Here is a 14,924-nt window from a genome sequence, read left to right as displayed (position 1 = left end):
CAGAGATTGACATCAACTCACAATGACAGGTCCAGCAGCACATGGGGTAGCCTAGCTGTCATTCAAAATATGCTCAGAAATTCAGATCAAAACTGTGCTCATAATGTATGTACATGGTCTTACAAAGATAGCTGCAATTAATAATAGGGCAAAACTTTAGTAATCGGTGAGTGGAAGTGAACAAATAATATGGAAACTGCTCGATATCAGGTGATACTTTGTGTTTCTCATTAAGGTGATCAGCACCATGATTTACTGCCTTTAAATAGTCACAAGGCGTGATTGGACAGTAGTTGCACTCAACTGACTTCCCTTTCACTGTGGCTAATTTAGCCTCAATGCTCTAATAGGAAAAACAGTGCCATGGGCTGTGATTTGGTTTAGCTGGCTCACTGGGATGGGGGGGGGGGGGGGTTGATGGGGGTACAGAAATAGAAATGGCATCAAAATGGGGTTACTTCTGCGGTTTAGATGAGGCATTCACTGTACTGGCACATGATCACGAAATCAGAGCTCTATTCTGGTGGCCTGGTGGGGACAAAACAGTCAGAGTTGAAGGCTTGGCAAATGCACAAGGATGGTGGTTTAATGTGCCATGACCCCATTGAGGCATAATTCTCCCACAAAGACAAAATTACCATTCTGCTTTTCCATATCAGCCCTCGATAAATTGGGATAAATCTGGATAAAAGCTATATCAAGATCCTGAAACAGCATGCGACAGCCTAATACCAGACTGCAGTCCCCATAATCACTAACATATGTGGAAATTTGTGGAAGGATCAGCCATCATAAATTTACACTAAACAGTAGAGGCAGGAAAAATGAATACCTACAGACTCATAAGTTCCAACACAACTAGGAAGGCTGTCTTGCGTCACTGACAACAAGTGTAAAAACAAGTAGCAAAATGAGGAGCACATCTGCTAGCAGTTGGTAGGAAAGGACGACAAGGCAGGGCAGCTCTTTCACTCACTATAGATTCTCAGTAACAAGGTGCTTGGCAGATGTGGTAGCTCTACCTATTCCTTGACAAAGAATTTAAAATTACAAACAAAGTGAGCTTTATTACACTTGATAGTGAGTCAAGTGTTGGGTCATTCTCTCAACCCAAACACTGGGTTATTTCAACTAGAAGCTGGGTCAAAAATGACTCAAGATATTTGAGTACCTTTAAATGCTAAGTTATTTAGTAATAACTTAAGAAATATGATTGTCATATTAAATAATGCGTGTTCTATGATATAACAATACATTTAAAATACAATAATTAATAATAAAAGAAACATAAAGTAAATACACGAACAAACATGAACAAAAATGCCTACATACACCCCCACACAAACAAACACAATATAGCCTTTGCACAAATAAACATATAGGCCTACACATAGACATATAGACCTACATAAACATAGAGGTTTTTGTACATATTGTAGAAATTCCTAACTATTCAATATCGAGATAAACGACCCATTCTCAATCCCATATGTTGACGTTTGAGCAGAAACTTTGGCGTACGTTATTAAGTTATTATTACATGGTGAAAGTGCTCTTTTGTGTCAGAGTCTGATGCACATGGCAGTTCCATTGAGTTCAAGTTATAGTCTACTGCATCCAAATCTGCCAAACCAAACCTGATCCATTTGTAATGTTTAAAGTATTTTTTTCTTACTAAAGATTTTTATATAATATTTATTGTGATGGCCCCAGTGCTGCAGGGCAAGGAGCAGGATGCACAGACCTCTCTTGACGGAGACAGACATTTATAACGATAAACAAAATGGCACTCACACGCAACAGGCAGTGTCAATACGTGAACATCTAACACCAACATGACTATAAATGCAGTTAATGAACGACAAAGTGCTACACACATACAGGGGTTTAAATACACACACAAATGATAATGAACCAGGTGCAGGTGTGTGCTAACAATACATATTTACATTTAGCTGATGCCGATGTGATTTACAATTCTGACTGAACACAGCTTGATCTCCAGGACAGCAAACCCCAGGACGCCATGTACATATATCACACAAACATACAAATCAACATAGCGAAGCCTGGTGCCCACCCAACACAAGGCATGCTAGGAGCCACCTACAAGGGAAGTCCGTGCCTCTCCCAGGGCAGTACGGTGATGCTCCATGGTGGCTCCAACCGGTCCGAAGGTGCAGCAACGATCCACAGCAGCCTCGATGGAGTTGAAAGCACCACGGCTACCAATGACAGACGCGGCCTCATCCGTACAGGAAGCACAGCGTAGACCAGTGGCGGCAGCAGCCTCAACACAACCGGAAGCTCTGCGATTGTGGATGACAACAGCCTTGGTGGCACCCAGCCAAGACATACAACATACCGCACTCACATGCACAGTAGGTGCATACAGCACCAAAGAGGTGCGCCTGTAGACAAAACAAAAATCGCACTGACACAACGGCCATTGGAAAGGCAGGCACAGGAGGCGTGTCCTTGGCCCTGCAGGACACGCAGCGGTGCATGTCTGCCCTGAGTCCGGACGTGCTCTAACGGACTACGGCCCATATGTCGCCAGCCGCCCAGAGAGAGCCCATCACGGAGGTAAAGCCCTTGAGGCAGTCCTCATCCTGGGCTTTAGGTGGACCCTCCCAGTACTCCTTGCTTGCACCTGAAAGAAAGAGAATAGACTACAGAAGCACTATCTAAAGACCTAGCTGGCCCAACTTGACCACCCACATAGTGGTCCCAGAGGAGCCAATCAGCTCCCCGTGGGCCCAGCTTGGTCGCACTCAAGCCCGCCAAGAAATTCTATAGGGGTTCCCCTCCTTGGCTGGAGCAGGCTGTGTCTTCCTCCTCCTCCTCCTCCTCCTCCAGTGTGGCCGCGAGCTCCGGTCGCGGTCCTCTCTCTAACATCCAGGGATCCAGGCAGCAGCTTGGGATGTTGGCAATAGGGAGCTCTCGGGAATAGCCGTGGCTAGCGGAATATCTCCTAGCATTGGAGCAGCACGCTTCATCGCAAGGCACGCCTGCTCTGTGCCATCCGTTAGCTTAGCCTTGAGCGAATCCTTGTAGGAAGTCCGTTCATCAGCAGTCGGTCATTCCTGTGGTAGTTGGTAATTCTGTGAGGCCCAGGTGCTGCAGAGCAAGGAGCAGGATGCAGAGATCTCTCTCGACGGAGACAGACATTTATCACACAAACGATAAACACAATGGCACTCACAAACAACAGCAAGTGTGAAAATGTGAACATCTAACACCAAGACAACTAATGACTATAACTACAATTAATGACCAACAAAGTGCTACACATATAGGGGGGTTTAAATATACACACATACATGACAATGAACCCGGTTGCAGGTGTGTGCTAAGAATAGAGGCGTGGTTACAAACAAGACAGTCAACAATGAATTCCGACTGCACACAGCTGACCATACCACGTGATCAGTGGGAAGGGGAGCCTTCCTTGACATTTATTTTGTAGCATAGAACTACATAGGCTTTTAGGTCGCATTATATTTTTAGTTCGGTTCCCTTGGTCTGGACCAAAGCAGAAAGATTATACATTATTGCATTTACACTTGGATTGTTTAGCATTCACACTGGCATATTTATAATCGAAAAGTAAAAACATAAATAAAAGGCATATGGATACAGACACATCCTGACTGAACAGCTTTTATTACGTATATTTTGCAACAATAACTACGATAATGCCAATCGAACTAGAACTGAGGCACTTGTGGGGTTTGTGTATGTTTCTACCAGCTGAAAATACAGTGGCTGAGAATTCTGTACTGACAGGAAGTGGTGAAGCATTGCTATGCCAGCATGCATAATTGCAAGCTGTGACTTTTTTTTTCTTTTTTTTGACACGGGTATTAAACCCAAAATTGTAATGCATGATATTCTACCTCATATACAAACATGGGTAAGTTAGCTAAATTTAGCTGCTGTCAGCTTGCTAACTGGCTTGCTTACAAAGGCCAATCTACTGTGGCTTCCTAAATTAACATGCATTTCAAAACGCTTTCTTACTAAAATAATAACCATTTATTATATTGATTATTTTACTTTTATAAAAAAATTAATACTTTTGTACAAATAAGTCTACAAATAAAGTGGACACATTTAAATGCTAGTTCTCCTATCACTGTTGCCACTAAACTTATGGTATTGTCCAGCATTATTTCATCATTTTGAGGATGTGTATAGCTCCTCCATTTCCATTTTGCTTTGCATGAATGGACAACAGTGTCCATCCAAACCAAAAAATGACCAGTTCTAAGTATGCATTGTGGATTTTTGAGTATACACAACTTTGATGCTTTAAATTATTCTACATTTTGAAAAACTAGTTAGTATTAGTAATTAGTATGCAATTGAGGTACACCTAAAGTATAATCCTCAAAATGACAAGACATACACTACAATTAACAAATGTGATGCAAATACATGAAGACTATACAAATTCATAAAACACTTTACTCAAAAGCGTGCTACATTTTGGAAACAGCTCAACTTCAGAAAACACATGCAAATTCAGAAATGCAAATTGAGCAACAACACAATAGAAGTGTTGTTTTGGGGGGCACGGAGATGTGATGGACTCCTATGAGACAGCAGCAACCAAGCAGCTAGTGAAAAGTAATTTAGCTGTATCTGCGATCATTGGTATGTTGTGCCGAATAAACAACTTACATGCTTCTCAATTGTGTGTATTTATCTACTGCTAAGTTGTAAAGAATGTAGATTTTAAAAATCCAATTTAATATATAATCATATATATCAAATATTTACCCTGCCAGTAAATAACTAGCTAGCTACAGTGTTACTGTTTTACAATCCCATTCAACCTAATGAGATACAGTATAATACAACTCAGTTTCAGTCTTACTACAATTAGAGTGTGCTATTCATTTCAAGTCATGTTTTGTATATATGTTAAAACATCACATTTCAGGTAAGACCGTAAAAATAAGACGGTTAACCAACATGACCAAGTTGATCAAACCAGTCATTCTAGACCAGCTAAACAATCAAACTTGGGATGTAGACTATGCTGTAATTTAGTAACACAATCTGAATTTAGACAAAAAATGAGGGAACCTGATGGGACTTGGGTCAATCAACAGATTGTATGTCTAAATCAACATTCCTCACATGGATTAATCCACTTCCTTCTTTCAATATTGTTGATATTTGGTTAAGGATTAGAGAGTGGAGGAAGTAGTGGTGGTCGCTGAAGAGAAGACAGAGCTTGTGTCAAAGAATGACCGAAAAATAGACAGTCAGTCATAGTCCTCTGTACTGGAGACAGCCACCTCGCACCTACACTTCCTGACAATTTTAGGTGCACCTTTTTAGAATTGTCTTTTATAATGTTTATAGTTACAGACCGTAGTATGTCTCTGTAATGTACGCAACCATGGCTCTGGTTACGCAAGCAACCATGGTGCTGTGAGAGAGAAAGTCTGCTCGGAGTTGTCTGCTTGCAAATGCAGGCAGGTCAAGGTTTTATTCCAACAAAGTCATAAACATTTAACGCATAACCTCAACATATCGTAGAACCTGAATTTTCATGGATTCCAAGTGACAAGCAACCCTGGGGGTCTTTCACAGTCATAGTCCCATAGATTCTTATGTCACTAGCTAAGCCCTAGCAAGACTGAGCTTCTGTACATTCCAGGAACTTTCAGGCCTAATCATGACATCAATGTTTCCTATGATAACACCCAGTTCTCACTGAAGTTGCACATACCCTTTGCATAACTTTGTATGACCAGTTGTTAATCTCAAATCAAACCTGACCCAGTCATGCAGATTTCTCCTTCGCAACTTGTGAAGGATTCGACTCTTCCTCTCATGGAAGCTACCCAAGTGCTTTTTCAGTATTGAATAATTGAACCCTTGTAGTGCTAATTGTTTGGTATTTTATTCATTTTGTAATTCCTTCTAGGTGTCAGCATTAACTTATGTTAACCTGTTTTAATGGCTAAGACACATTATACGTAGATGACAAAGCACTTTCGTAAATCGCTCTGGATAAGAGCATTTGCTAAATGGCATAAGTGTAAATGTAACTAGCATTCTGTTTCCCTGTTTGAGACCACCAGGGGCAGTGCAAACAACAATGTCACAAGGAATGTGTACTCAAGGGGACTGGAGGGGTCTTGCAGAGGATGGTGTCACTCATAGAATGGGAACAGTCCATATTCACCTGGTAGTATCTAATAAACATGTATAAGAGGAGCATATCTCAGAGTTGGGCCCATAATGTTGTAATGCTCCTAGTGGAATGACAAGTTAGTGCATCTGGAGGAGACTGGCCTTCAGGCAAGTAAGCATGTCTGATGACTTCCACAAGCCAGTGTACCGGCTTGTGCTTTGACAGAGGGGTGCCTCTGATTCTGTTGCCAAAGCAGACCAATCAGACTGGTGAAAGGCTGCAGTAGCAGGCAGGTAGAGTTGTAGTGCCTACACTGGACACAGTAATTAATGGTTGGCATCAGGTACATCAGAGAAGGTAGACAATGTGAGTGACTGATTGACAAATGCATGGGGGCATTGATGCAAAGCACATCTCACCGACCCTTTTAACAGTTGTAATTGCCAGGAGTAAGACAACCACTTTACATTTGTGCTACTGGCTGGTTCAAAAGGTCTACTACATAGAGAACTTAACATCAGGGGAAATTCCCATAGTGGGCTCTGGGACTGTTTTGCAGGGAACATCTGACTGATACCAGGAAGGATGTAATAAGAAGGATGTGAATCCTAGGTATGACCAACCACCTGGATGTGATGTGCAGATATAGCCCTGGTCCAGCAAGCTCTGTAAATATTCCAAAACTGAGAGCAACAGGCACCTAACAGGCTCTGTAGCCTGGTTAGAACACCATTGCAAATAGTTTCCAAGGATACCACTACAGCTGTAAGTCCACCTGATAAGCATCCTATTTTTGTGCTTTTTGTGGGTCCAACAGCACATGGACAACCTGAGATGATTTGACTGGGGATGTAGCAGTTTGCTGTCTGTGATAGAATGTCTGCTCTGTTTGGGGGGGGGGGGGGTGCTCCCAGGTTTTTAGAGCAGGGACACTAGCAACTGTGGCTTTGTTGTTAAACTTGATGCTGTGGTAGAGTTGCCCAGAGGAGTGTGAGCAGATGCAAGGCATATAAGTTGAGGCAGTTGTGAGTAAGTCTCTTGGCCCAGTGGACCCCTGCAGTCTGTCTGGGCGAACCATAGTGGGCAATGATCTGAGCATCTGTGAACAGGTCCATCTCAGCTCGTTTCCCTTATCATCTGCAGTCATTCTGGGTTTAGTCTCCAAGGTTAGCAAGGCTAACCTAGGATATGCCTGAGTTAGCAGTAGGTGGACTAGTTGAAGGGATGCTAACTACATTGTACCTGCCAAGTGGATGATGTGTAACACCACAGACATGTGATCTGACTGAATAAGAACATATTTGATCTGTATGGATGTCGCAAAGCAATTCAAAGTTTGAATAAATGCTTTCAATTCGAGCTTGTTTATGTGCTCCTTCTTATGCCATTTTTTTTTGATACCGCCCAAATGGTTCAGGAAGCATGTGTGGTAATATGCTCTCTGCCTGTTGGAATTGTTCCCAGACAAAAACCAATGGTTAGAAAATCCACACCTGTCCATTGTTTCAGAGCTTGTACACACTGACTGATTATGCTCACCCAAATATGTTGTCAAGCTGGATACCAAAACCGCAGTCAGAATGCTGAGTAGGCACATCAGAGTGACATACAGTCTTTATAATTGTCCTTTTATAATCTGTGCCAGATTGAACAAGATTGCTTTTATCATGGAGGGAATTAGAGAAGCCATCAGTGTGAGTCCAGAACCACCCCAATAGACTTCTTGTCTATTGTCTCTGCAAGAACAAGCTTGATTTTCTCACAATAAACACCCAGCCCCAGCCCCCAAATGTGGCAGAGAAGTGTTTGTGTGTCTGATGCTGCTTTGTCATAGGATGGAATGCACAGAGGCCACTCTTCTAGTTATGACAAAACATGTTAATCCGATGGTTATGGAGGGATAGTAGCATCTATGCAGTAGTAGCTCATATGGCTATGAAGAGTTAGCTGTGCCTATGCTATAGCAGTTTTCCTGTAACAAACACAAGTGGACAAATGAATGCAGAAGCAGATGGCTAACAGAAAACTAAAGGAAGAAAGACAAAATATACAGTACTCACAGTCTCTCATCAACCCATGGAGTACAGCTGTGCTGAAGCGCCAATCAAAGCGCCAATCAAAGTCTTCTTAGTGACCAGAATGCACAATAATCTACAGTAGACCTGCTCTCATAGAGTGAGAATTCAAAAGATAATGTGACACAGGCCACGACTACATCAATCAGACATCACATGTCACATGTCCTTGACTTTGTTGGTATAAAATTTTGACCTGCCTGTGTTCATGAGACAATTATGCCTTGGTGATCTGAAGCAATGAAAGAAAAGTCCAGGTTTTGATCCAATGTAAACAGCCATGTCAGTAAATATTCCATCATATCCTGTTGAAGAAGAAGTTTTCACAATTTATCTGAAGCATAGATGTGCTCAAGGAAGCATTTATTGGCAGTATATGTGGCATTAACTTGCCAAAGACCTCCTCAGTGTTATTCGACAAAGGCAAGACAGAGGTAGATTGCAGACACGAGCCGTGAGTTTATTGACATTAAATAAAAGCGAAGCTACAAAGACAAAACAGAGTACAATGGTGACAATCTCAAGAACATATGAACAATAACCTAAGAGGTAAAAGTACAAGTGGGAATTAGGGTGAAACAAGGCACAGCTGACACATGTGAGTGAACATGATTGGATGAGGAACACCTGAATGGGGGTGTGGCAACACATGGGAGGCAATGAAGGAAAAACACACAGCGCATGGAAAGGATAGAACAAAAACAAAGAACCATATGACGGACAGCTCCACATGGAGAGCGACACAGACAAGGGGGGCACCGTTACACTCGACACTTCTGGTAGCTTCAAGTAAATTTACGGAGCCTGCCAATGTTCAAACCCAAGTTATTGTTACTATAAACAGTTTTATTAGAGGTGAGTGAGGAATTTAAACCTAATCCAAGTCTCATGTTCATAACAGCCCTAGATGCATGTTTACTATTTTGCAATGCATCCATGCATGCAGCAATAATATTTTGTAGTTGTGGCCAGTGAAAACTACATATTATTTTTGAAATGTTTGTGGGATGGCAATACCTATTTCGAATACATTTCCCTCCTCTCACAATCCTCTGGGTAACTGCAAGGTTTAGCAACAATACTATATTCTGTTGGTTACACCCCACTGGCCAATGAGGTCTTGCTTTCCCTTGTTAGTGTAGCAGCCCCCTGATCAAAGCAGACCTTCTATCACAGACAGACAGCAAACTGTAACATCCCTGACTAGATCATCTCAGGTTGTGGCTATGGTTGTTGGGCTATGGTTATAAGATGCATCCATTGGACTCCCTATTCCAGGTACTCATTTATACTATTTACTCATTTATACTATGTGAATCGGTTATAAGGTAACATTTCTTTCTAGACATATGTTTGGAAATAGTACTGTAGCATCAGTGCAGTAGAAGAACCAAAATGGAAAGGAAATTGCTTTATCACAAAGAGGAAGCCTTTAATGAGGCTCACACACAGCAAAAGAAGCAGAACAAGAACTGAATTAAAACAAGGAAAACTGAGGGAGGATAACAAAAAGACACACACATCATGATGATGGCAGGACAATTCTAAAACACTAATTGACCTAACAAAAGACACAACATAACTAGCACAAGTAAGTAGACACAAATCAACTATTATATTAAACTAAATAGTCTGCATTCTGGGAGTCCTCATGTAGTTCCTCTATACTCTGCTGACTTGCCTGCTCCCAAATGTAATAGCCAATGCCATAAAACAATTGCATCTTCCTGCTTGACACATGTCTACTTCTCAAAAATATCCAAATAACAGACACTGTGGTCAGAATCTGACGATTGATTAATAGTTGGAAAATGACTGATACAGGTTAAACCATTGTTAAGCCACTAAAATGTTAAAAATAAAATGTTCACTGAACAATCCAACCCTGATAATTGTCATGATCTCATATAATCCCACAAATGATTTTGTTTTATAATGTAAAGGCTGTGTATTTACCTGTGTGTATACGTTTAAAGGAATATTCCAACAATTTTATATCTACTTTATCTATGGGGTATGGTCAGTTACCAGAAACAATCATTTTTATGCATATCCTTATGCTTAGAAAAGAAATGAAAAACCCATTGACTGGAAACACTTACTATGGAAGTTTGCAACAATTGCCTTTAGGCTTCCATTATGACTGTACTTTGAGTCATTATATTTTTAAGATAGGTGTGGTATTCAGTAATAAACACATGCCTTACATGCTTTTTGGTTATATTGAGCCACTAGCTGAATTCTGTGAAAGAAAATAAACATCAATAGTAGGTGCGATGCCATTATAGTTTAGCCTGCTAAGTGTAACAGCCAAAATGCTTTCCAATTTGGTTATTTTAATTTAAGCAGTGTAGCCTTTCTTGTTGCCACAGCTACTCTGAATCCTTGACACCTCAAAATATCAGCAAGCTTTACGTAAACTGTGTAGGACAAATATGGGTGATTAAAGTGGGTCTATGTCTCTCTATGTTGCAAATAACTGATTATAAATATGGTTCTGTTAATTACCAGTTAAAAGCAACAAATAGTTCTAAGCATACCTAGGGTACTTAAAGAAAAACATGCTGTGGTCTTTATTCCAGTTTAGCAGTAAACTCCATAGTGTGAATGCTCTGATTAATGCTGTCTGCACTCTGTGTTGTGTCCTCTGTTAATGTCCTATTCTGTAAATTTGTAAATATGTGTAGTTGAAGGAGTACAGTGTCTATTTTTTGTCTATATATAATGCCACTTCTGCCTGCTACTGTAACATCACAATTTCCCCCATGGGAAAAAGGGGGGAGGCAGTAAAGCCCATCCATCCATCCATCTATCCACCCATCCATCCATCCATCCGTCCATCCATCCATCCATCCATCCATCCATCCATCCATCCATCGTGCAGGTGAATGTCTGAATTATTTGCCTCAGGATATTTGCCTCAGTGATCATCACATGCTATGTAAATTATGTTTATAAACTATTCTGTGAATAAAGGAAATGAAAAAAACTTTAAATGTATGTACAGTGACTTTATAAAATAAAACAACTGTTATATTAAACCATTGTTCACAAAGGAGATGGGGCAGTTAAGAAAGATCAAAGAGCAGGCTTACATAGGAGGGGACAGAGATGAGTTCTAGGCTGCCAAACAAATCTCAACAAGCCAATCAGGACAGCAAAATCCAAGTATAGGGACAAAAGGCACACACATCCTCGCAACTCAAGGTCGGCCACCCCTCCTCCCCATTTATGAGAAGAAGTACATTTACAGGTTTTTCAAATACCACAAAGGCAGGGGAATTGTACCAAGCACACTGAAATATTATGTAAGCCAACTAGCCTTTGTTTTCACCAAAATTTAAAAAATGCTGCATTGATCTATGTAAAATACCCACATGCTTCGAGACCTCCAAAGAAGAACAATATAACAAGGTAAAATTACTACATTGCAGTAGCTTTGACATTAGTAGTCATGAAATGCTTTGAATGTCTCTTTCTATCCTCTCATATCTACCACCGTCCTTCTCCTTTAATCACTACATATTGCCTAGAGAGCAAAATCCCCTCAACAGATAATACAGTTAACTTGAGTGCACACTATGTTTTTAATCATCTGGAAATTCCATGCCCATATGCCTGGAATGTACATTCGTGCCAGAACGGCTCCGTGACAAACTGCTACAAATGAGGGTGAATCCCACCATCTGCTAGTTGATTGTCAACTTCCTCAGATAGGAAGCAGCTTGTGCATCTGGAACTGTACCTGTCAGGACCCCTATGTATCAGTGCTGGGGCTCCTCAAATTGTGTATTCTCACCCCTTTTCTACCTCTGCAAATGCATCTGCTTCTGCATTGATCCTACAATCAAGGTGATTAAATTGTCTGATTATACAACTCTGGTTGTGTAAGAATCATGAGTGCTTACAGGTGTGAAGTGGCCCGTCTGGGTATGCGGCATGCAAAAAACAACTTAGAGCTTGCTACATACAACAGCAGAGATGGTGATAGATTTCCATCACCTCTAGAGATCCTATCCTTCCATTTCCCCCTATAAACCAACAACAGTGCAGGGAGTAAGTTGGATTTCTTTCCATTCCTAGGCATCACCATTCCCACCAATCTCAAATGGGACTATTATAAAAATAGCTCAACATATAAAGTTTTTCTGAGGAACTTAAAGAAACTTCAAACTCCCTCAACCAGTCCTCACTCAGTTCGACAGATACAGTACCAAACTCATTTTATCCTCATAAAGTGATTCAGATTTTGAAAATAAATAAACAAATAAAAATAAAATGGTTTCTTTGAGTGCTTTATATAACTAGCATGGAATTTTTTATGAAGCCCACATAATCCGTGTAAGACTGATTCAGAATCAGAGCTGTAAGTGGACAAAGTGCCTACCCAGATTCTGCATCAAATAATCCACATAAAATGTTATGTTGCAGTTGTTGGGCTACAAATTTGATCCAGCTTTTTAGAGTGCTGAGATGGAAATTAATATTACTGACTTATTACTTAATGCAGCTTGCCTCTGCTTCATCATCTTGTATGCAAGGATCCATTCACATATGCTACATATCAGAAGGCCTAAATGCATTGCTATGTGCATTGTGCTAATATGTTAACATTATAAAGCCAATATAAAGTTATACTGTAAGTGAAATGACCATTACAATACCATAATAACAAGTCCAGACTGACTGCCCTATTACTTCATATAAACTGAGTGATCACTTCCAATCATTTCTCCACCTGGCCTCTGTGTAATACAGTTTTGACAATAATTTAAAAATCTGTTCACATTATCCCTATTCTATTAGCATTGAGTTGGCTGCCAGTTAAATTATAAATACAGTTATTAACATATAAATTTAGACATGGTCTTACACCACAGTACCTTAGCAACCTTAATTCCAACCATGATCAGCTACAACTACTATGATCACAAGGTGCAGATCTTTAGTAATACCTAGAATTATAACACTACAGCAAGGAGAGTCTTTTCTTACAAAACCTACCAAGTTGAGAAGAAATATTTCAGTAATTGTGCAAGAGTCAGATGAGTGTGCAGTCATGCGTTCTTACTCATGTGATCACTCAAGTTTGTTGGTGGTGGTTTGCTCTGCTGATATCTTAGCGTACCTTAATAGCTGTGCTACCTTCATATTCTTACTTTTAGCTAAGCTGTCATTGCTAGACCTGAAGGTGCCCCTGCTTGCACCATTATATCTATATATAATGCAGAATCTGCCCACTATTCTGTGCACATTTAACAATCTGTTATGCCTGTAAGCAGAGCTTTACATTTACACTCAGCAAAGAATTATCTTAAGTTTATTCAACTCTAAAATATAGCATACAACTTCATCCATAGTTTTCCAATGTATGTTGTATTTTCTTTTCTTCTGTGCACTGTTTGTATGACTTCATGAGATGGGAGCTGATGATGAAAGCATCGTGAAGAAGTGGGGAATCTCTTGACAAGAACAACTGTTCTTACCTGACAACTTTGGTGCCACCTCGTGGGACCTGCATATTGACCATGCAGCCAGTGGTGACGTTAGATGCCAGATTGATCTCTGAAAACTCAGCCTGGAAAAAAAAAATGCAGAAAAAGGCGTATTAATTATTTGATTGGATACTCAGGAACACAGAGTAGAAGTTTGCTTTATGTCACCATACTATGGTGAATAATAACTGGTCACCTGAGGGTACAAATAATTCAAATAATCTATCACAGACAATCTCTGAAATGAATGGGACACCTGTTTTTGTTTTTTAAGTGAAATTATAAGGCACAAATTTTCAAATATGTTCTCATACATGTGACAGGATGCAGTGGTGTGTAAACCCCCAAACATCACTTTTCCAAGACATCCATTCCTGAGCTTTTAATGTGAGGGAGAAGGCCAAATTGAGTTAGCTCTGTCTGCCTGGCTAAGGCCTTGTGACAAGCTGTAGCCAGGCAACCTTAATGGCTTAATCAAGCTCAGAGAATTATACCCAGTGGGAGGAAGGAGACTGTTTTCCTGGGAAAGACAGTTGAAATGAACAAAGACTACAGGAACGGGAATTAGAGGATTTTAAATGCAAGATGGAAGAAATGAAATTATATTACTGTATCTTGAGGAATACAAATTGAGATCATATCGATCTATGTCAGCCATTCAAGACTGCTCAGTTCTTTTAATTCCTTGAATATATCACAAAACTGAATATGTTGATCATGTTGCTGAAGACTCTGGGATGCATTGGGGCTCTGAACCAGTCACTTTTTACTTACACTGCCCCAAAGAGGGAAAAATTCACACAGACTGCTCTCTGCAAAATGTAGTGTACTGAAGTGCACTAGATGGTGTGTTTCTTTGTAGGCAGAAGTATTACTCTGCACAGTGTCTGAAACATATGTAAATCTAAATGAATCAAACCACTTGTTTAGTTTTTTAAATACAAAACATTATGAATATATGAACATACATATATATATATATATATATATATATATATATATATATATATATATATATATATATATATATATATATATATATATATATATATATATATTTATTTATTTATTTTTTTCCCACATGCATTTCTTGCACTGATCAATGTGTGGAGTGCCTCAAGAACATGTATTTGGCCCTGTGCTGTTTCGACTCCTCTCCATTGAAACAGCACTGAAAGCAACATCTGTGCACTCCTCTTC

The 14,924-nt window shown here is 40.0% G+C and overlaps 1 protein-coding gene across 1 annotated transcript in view; it reads right to left on the bottom strand.

Annotated features, from left to right (window-relative positions):
* syn3 (synapsin III) overlaps positions 1-14,924 on the bottom strand; it is a 90,481-nt gene that overhangs the window by 53,487 nt on the left and 22,070 nt on the right. Inside the window, exon 4 of the mRNA XM_035535878.1 lies at positions 13,716-13,807. Coding sequence (XP_035391771.1) covers positions 13,716-13,807 — 92 coding nt within the window. The remainder of the gene's footprint in view (positions 1-13,715; positions 13,808-14,924) is intronic.

This window comes from Electrophorus electricus, chromosome 2, assembly GCF_013358815.1.
Source record: "Electrophorus electricus isolate fEleEle1 chromosome 2, fEleEle1.pri, whole genome shotgun sequence".
Classification (NCBI taxonomy): Eukaryota; Metazoa; Chordata; class Actinopteri; order Gymnotiformes; family Gymnotidae; genus Electrophorus; species Electrophorus electricus.
The sequence above is the reverse complement of the archived record's forward strand: the minus strand, read 5'-3'. Positions and strand labels throughout refer to the sequence as shown.